We start from the raw sequence: 7,098 nt of genomic DNA on the forward strand, positions 1-7,098 counted from the left end.
TTCAGCTCCTCAGAGAGGCCTTTTCTGACCATTCACTCTAAACACATTCTCCCCTTTTTATTTTCTGTCACTGCACAGAATTTCTTTCTTTCATAACAGTTATCATAATTTGAAAATAATTATGTATTTTTTTCTTTTTGAGGGCTTTTTCTTCTGCTAAGCTCCAGGTTGGCAAAAACCATTTCTTTATTTTCCAGTGTGTCCCCAGCCCATTGCAGTATGCCTGTGACTTAGTCGTACTCAGTATATATTTGAAAGAGTAAGTAAGCTCCTCAGACCAAAGATGGACTGCAGGAATGGAATGATCTGGGCGCTTCCACACAGCACCTCCTGGAATAAGGCGAAAGGTGGATTTGGGAGCGCGAGAAGAAGGAGAACTGGGGCAATGTTTGGCAGTCTAGGGGAGGATTCATGGACTAGGGCCTTTATAAAATCTTGTCTCAGGGTAGAAGGATTGAAAAAAAAAATCTGAAAGCTACTGAAAGAACCTGAGTTTCCTCACTTCTAATCAGGAATCAGGCCAAAGACATGGTTTTGTTTTCAGACATTCAACCTTTTTCTGAAACGATGCCCTGTACTTCCTCTTCTCATTAGTGGAAAGACAAATGGGAACGCGGACTGTGAAGCCCCTGCACCTGCGCCAACCCTGAGCTGTCTGGAGGAGGTTAGTCAGGAGACCAAGGCCAGGATGGAGGAAGAAGCCTTCAACAAGGGGTGAGTGAGACCTTGGCCACCCTGAGGGCACTTGGCAGGTCACAGAAGATACCTCCCCACGGGCCTTTCCTGTTTCTTACAGGCTTTAGGGAAGCAACCAGTGGCCCCCGGACCTCCTCGCCTCAGGAGGGAACTGCATAGGAAAGAGCAAGACTGTTCCACCGGAAGGACAGAGGAAGCAGGGCCCAAGGGTGTGGTTAAACAATAACTAAACCACCTTCTTTTTAGGCAGAAAGCCACCAGAATGGTCTGGAAATCAGGGGCCCCTGGGTAGGTTCCTCTTGGTGGTGCTTAAGGCTTCCTGACACGTGCTCAGAGCAGTCATATTGCTGCCAACAATGCCCAGGAGCAGCTGCAACTCTGCTTCCCAAAATTGCTCTCGTCACCCCTTCCTCCTGTAAGCTGAGTCCCTTCAACTGCCAACTGTCTCCTTCTCCATTTGAGCTTTAGTAGCGCCTATGGGCAATTGTCAGCCACTGGAGACAAAGAGTCCTGAGCCAGGCCCAAGCCTCAAGGTAGAGAGTTACCTCCAACCAGGCATGGCACTCGGAGTTTCTCCTGTCCCCGCAGCTCATGAGGGAGATGCAGCTTCCCACTGACACAGAACTTGTGGGCTTCTATGTGGCAATCACACACGCAGCAGTGGGTTTGCCCCAGCCGAACGGCTGATCTTAAACACTCAGCTGTAGGACAAGTGACACAGAGTATGTTCACGGGAATATTGATCCTAGGAGAAGAAAACCAGAAAGGTTCCTCTTGGAAAGACTGTCTTTTCCCCCATAACTGTGCTCTGTCCTCAGAGTGCATGGGGGTGGACTCCTCTACTGGCTTCGTACACATTTACTGAGTACCTCTCTAGCTCAAGCTGTGTGCCCGGCATTTCCAAAAAATGTTTCAACACCCTGTGAGATGGGTGTCATCCTCTCTGTTCTACAGATGAGAAGCTGACACTCTAAGGTTACATGGAGAGCACGTGCAATCTTGTCCCTACAGAATGTTTCGTGGGATAACCCAGTCGGGAGACCCTGCACCCACATTTTTTCCCTATCAGTTTTGTCACTCTGTCACATAAACAGGAAGGATGACTGAGGAGTGAGGGGAAATTGTACTGACATGAGCTGCCTTGGGAGTCAGCGGAGCTTCCCAGCTTTTTCCTGTTGTGTGGAACCACAGGAAGTGCATGATTATTGGAGGTGCTTGGTCCTCTCCCCTAGGGACTCAGGAAAGAATCCTCCATATCTGGCCGTTTCAGACAATTGTTCCTTTTTGTCTTCCAGATACCAGGAAGGTCTAAAGAAGACCAAGGAACTCCAAGACCTGAAGGAGGAGGAGGAGGAACAGAAGAGTGAGAGTCCTGAGGAACCTGAAGAAGTAGAAGAAACTGAGGAAGAGGAAAAAGACCAGAGAAGCAGGTGGGAGGCCTGTGTTTGGAGCCCTTGCTGACATGGGTTACAATTCATTTAATTATTCAATTGCACAAAATCCCTGGAAATAGCAGTCCAGGGCAGCAGAGGGTATGAGGCCCAAGTGAGTAGCCAACAGAAACCCAGGGGGCACTCATGTTGGGGAGGAGGTAGAGGAAATAGAGGAAACCCCAAAGAGTCAAAATAGCTAAAATGGGACATTTGCAAGAGCCAAGGGGCCAGAGGTAGTCATGGAAGGGGCAGGCAGCAATCAAGAGTTCTCAGGAGCTAAGAAAGGGTGACGGACCCTGAGCAGAGTCCCTCCCAGCCCAGCCTTGGTTAGCTCATTTCCCAGCCATCCCCATGCAAGGGCCAAGCTCAAGGGAGCTGGCCTGCAGCCCTCATGGGGGTTCCTTGCAAGAACAGGGGCAGAGAGAACACGTGGATGGGGACTCAGCTCAGTGGCAAAGTTGAGTCTCCAACAGGTCCCTTCCATGCTGACTAATCAAGCTGGGCCATTCAGACAGTGTCTTCACTTTGGATACTTGCATTTCTCTTTTAAAATACTTTATATTGCAAGTGGATTTTTCCCTAAATTCATGGGGAGGATATAACACGTAGATAAAGAGAATATAGATCCTGCATCCTGTTCCACTGTGATTCCTACCTGACCTTTAGGATGCAGAATATTAGAAATAACCTCATCTAGTTCCAGGACACTCCACGCAATGAGAAATGGGAATGAGGGCTCAACACCACCAGGCCTGAATCAGCCCGTAGAAGTACAAGCTAAGGGACAGAATAAACTAGTACCCATAGAAGAGGTGTCCTCTGCCTTATAGATGCAATGACCACATCAACATCCTGGATTTTCAGGACAGCCTCAGTTTATATATTCAGCCCTGTTGTCACTATTAGTGCATCAAACTACAGGTCTTGACTTTTGATTTTTAAAAATGTAGTTATAGCAACCTTGGAGCACTTCACCAAAATCTTTGTTTTTTGACCTCTGAGCTATCTTGGGGTCCAGGGCAGCTCCAGACAAAATGATTAATTATCTAATCAGCTGCGGAACCTGGGACAGGGGATGTGTCTGTGCCTCATTGCTGGCAAACTCTGGAAGCCACATGCATGCAACAAATAACATAACAAAGTGGAGATCAGGAGCAAGATGGATGGGCTTCAATGTATGGAGGTGCTACCAAGAGAGCCCAGTTGGTAGAAGGTTCAACTGAAGTGAGAGGTCTCAGCCTGCATCAGGAGCTGTCAGGACAGCTGGGGAAAATGCTTCACCATTGGAAACAAACCTGTGCTATTATATACCACCTCCCCAGTGAAAGAACCTCCAAGTTTAACAATGAAAGCATAATCTCTGCTCCAAACAGCTGGACCCTGTTCTCCTTAGGTCTCACTTCCCTCTTGGGGGTCCTCTGCTTTTGTTTCTCAGACCACCACATTGCCTTTCTCACCTTTAATGCAGTCAAACCCAGGCCTGGACAAAAGCCCACCCTTTGGCACCCCTGAATACAGCTAAGACAGACTGGAACTTCTAGCACTTCCAAACACTGAGAAAGAACAAAGGAGAAATAAACAGAGCGAGTACATGGAACATAAACAGTCTGATTTACAAAGCGCAAAGTCTTATCTAGCTAAGTTGATCACAGGCAATTGGAAGTTCCCTCCCACTTTTGTGAAACCCCAGGGGAAATTGGGCTTTGCCTGGGTCCCTTTCTGTCCAGCTCCTGGTCAGCAGCGCATGACAATGGCTGCCTATAGCCTCTGTCACCCGCGAGAGCCCTCGGTCTGTCTCCCAATCTTTGCTTTCTCTTGGATTTACTTTTTGGTGTTGAGAACATGTCTGTACCTCAGGTGATGGATACAGGGCCTGAGCACGGCTCGCAGAAGGGTCCTCAGCTTTCAGCACAGGGGTGTAGCTTCACCTTTTCAGGCCCAGTAGCTTCATAGTCTCCTTCAGGACTGACATTGCTATTATATAAACTGCCCACTCATGGCCTTAGGAACCCTTCCTCACCTGCAACCCAAGCCAAACTGGCCCCAAGAGCTGTTGTCTTCAATGCCAGGCAATCCTCACCAACACCTGGATCCTTTAGACACACCGTTGCCTGCAGGCACCTGCACTCAAGTATGATTCCCGCGTGAACCGTTGGCACCTCAATAGCAAACAAGGTCTGAAGTTACTAAAAGTGCCATGTCCTACTTAGTGCATTTTAAAAACACTGGGCTAAGCCCGGCAGCTGACCAATTATACAAGAGATTTAATGTCAAACACTGAAGTCTTTTTGTCTGAAATTTTCTCTATTATATATAATAATTTTATAAATATTACTCTCTGAAGGATAAGCTTAAATGAACTTTGGGTGAATTAACCCAATATTTTAACCATATTAAACAGAGAGTGCACTCTTCTGACATTGATGCAATACATTGACCAAATAGCACTCAAAAGGTGCAACAGAAATTTTTTCTTCCATTGCCTGTTCAAACCTACTCTGTGGGGTTAAGACAATATTTAGACAGGTCCTTTACTTTCCCAATAACTCTCAGAAAACAGACGTTTACTTGTAACAACCAAAAATTGACATCCAAAGGATATCTATTTCCATTTCTAACCTCTTTCTTAGGCCAGCCATGGGTGATCAGCTAGGGTTACAAAGGTAGGTCTTGACCTCCACCCGTGGAGCCCCACTTGAGTGGGTTTAGAGTGGGATCCTCCCCACTCTGGCAGCTTGTTTCAGAGCATGGGAATAGAGCCCAAAAGAGAGGCTCCATTTTAGTATCCAATTATATCTAACTGGAATCTACAGAATCTAAATAGAGCTGAAAGAAGATGTGCTTCCATCTCCAAGCCCTCCCTTCTCAACAGTTGTAAAAATAGCCAATGATTTCCACATCAGCTAATGCATTCATTTTCTTGCTTTGCTTAATTTTGCCTGAAATGATCTGATGGGGTTCCTACAGGGAAAAGAAACCATGATGTTCCCTGTGACTTCATCATCCGAGGCAGGCACTCTGAGCATCCAATCCCTTTCTAAGGAGGGTGCTTGTTGAATTTTTCAATCCATCGCAAGCCATCCCTTTTCTACTAGCTCTGACGTAGAGCTCTCTGCTTCCCAGCAAATGGCCTGTGTATCGCAGTGTCTATGTGAGCTGCAGGATCTTCAGAAAGCCCCCTGTCACTTTCCCCACCTCCTTGGTTTGGCAATCCTCAGTATTCTTGGTTTTATTTATTTTTTCCTTTTTTTAAAAAAATATTGATCTGGAATTAAAACAGGAGGAAATTCTTACACAGGAAGAAAGCTTAGTGAAGGTGTCCAGGGCTTCCCCAGACTCTTCAAAGCAGGCTGCCTGACTAGATGTCTTTCACTGTGCCATGGAGAGAAAGGACAAGTTGAAAGGCAGTTGGGAAGGAAGCAAGAGGGAAAAGGGGCAAAAATGGAGAGGGAGAAAAGTAAAAAGGAGAGAGAGATGGAAGGGAAGGAGGGAAGAGAGAAAGAGAATGAAGGAAGGAAAGAGTGAAGAGGAGGGAGCAATTAGAGAACAAGTATCAGTGAGGTTGAGAAAGCATCTTGAATAAGCCACCTAGAGGTTGCTGGAGGCTACTAGTCATCTGGTTGTCTTTGGGGTGGTTTGAAGTGAGCTCTTCAGGTTGAACTGATCCTTTGTTATTAATCACTGCACACCAAGATTCTGAGGGTTTAGCACAGTTCTTCTCCAACACAGATGTGGGACTGAGAATGATTACATGCATTTGAACACTGAGGCAGGGGGCAGGTCAGTACTTGGAACTGATCACTAATGCAGCTAAGTGCTGAAAAGAAGCATGGGAGTATAGATCAGCCAACCTTGTACCCTGGGGCTTGGGAGAATACAGATATCAGTCATAATACTGCAAATAGAGTAGGGCATGTGTGGATGGATGAACAACCAAACAAGTAAACAGAGTTATCTAGACTAAGTAGCTCCCAACTTCAAGGCTATCAAAGTCACCTGGGAAAACTTAACAATTCCTAGACCATAACTTTGGAGATTCTTATTTATAATGTTGGGGTATCTTGAATGATTGCTGCCAAGTGATTCTCTGCACAGCACAGACAGTATTCCCAGAGAAAGAGCTATGGGTCTGGGCATCGCATATGTGCCCAGTATACTAAACTCTCCACCTATTTTTCTCATTGACAGCAAACTTGAAGAATTGGTCCATTTCTTACACGTCCTGTATCCCAAACTGTGTCAGCACTGGCAAGTGATCTGGGTGATGGCTGCAGTGATGCTGGTCTTGACTGTTGTGCTGGGGCTCTACAATTCCTATAACTCTTGTGTGGAGCAGGCTGATGGGCCCCTTGGAAGATCCACTTGCTCAGCAGCCCAGAGGGACTCCTGGTGGAGCTCAGGACTCCAGCATGAGCAGCCTGCGGAGCAGTAGGAAGCCTGATACCTGGCCAATGTCCTACTCTGACATGTTCAGCCTGCCACTCCTTCCCCAGGTGTGGACACGTCGGTGCCTGTCCCATCAGGAATGAGGAGTTCTTTTCACTTCTGTGGGAGCTATTCATACACAGTGACTTGATGTTCTTGGAGGATCAACAAAACTGCCTGGGAAAGCATCGAGTGGACAAAGAAGTCACCTTCACCAGGAACTCTAACTGAAGGGAAGGTCTCCTGCCTCTAACTCAGATGGCTAGGAAGAACTAAAATACCTTCACTGGGGGAGGGGGGCAATAAGAGGCTCGCTCTCTCCTTTTTTCTCTCTGAAATTGGTTATCAGGAAGAACTATGCATAATAACTAATACTGACCCTAAGGATCAGACCTGGAATTTGGAGTTGCAACATGAATATCTTCCCATTTCCTGTCTCATTTTCAATGACTAGCATTCAACCTCCCCTTCTCCCTGTTGGAATCAGAGTTTCTTTTTGCATAAGCGGGAAAGGTTTCTCAGAAAAAAACGTGTAGGCTGAATT

At 46.5% G+C, this 7,098-nt stretch overlaps 1 protein-coding gene across 3 annotated transcripts in view; it reads left to right on the forward strand.

Annotated features, from left to right (window-relative positions):
- Nucleotides 1-6,717, forward strand: part of MRVI1 (murine retrovirus integration site 1 homolog) — a 73,817-nt gene extending 67,100 nt beyond the window's left edge. For all 3 annotated transcript variants that reach the window (XM_012654239.1, XM_012654240.1, XM_012654238.1), the window contains 3 exons: nt 595-714; nt 1,992-2,126; nt 6,318-6,717. In XM_012654239.1, the coding sequence (XP_012509693.1) occupies nt 595-714; nt 1,992-2,126; nt 6,318-6,561 (499 nt within the window). In that variant the 3' untranslated portion in view covers nt 6,562-6,717. The remainder of the gene's footprint in view (nt 1-594; nt 715-1,991; nt 2,127-6,317) is intronic.
- The last annotated feature ends 381 nt before the right edge of the window (nt 6,718-7,098 follow it).

The sequence above is a fragment of the Propithecus coquereli genome, unplaced genomic scaffold (genome assembly GCF_000956105.1).
Source record: "Propithecus coquereli isolate 6110/MARCELLA unplaced genomic scaffold, Pcoq_1.0 Scaffold44, whole genome shotgun sequence".
Lineage (NCBI taxonomy): Eukaryota > Metazoa > Chordata > Mammalia > Primates > Indriidae > Propithecus > Propithecus coquereli.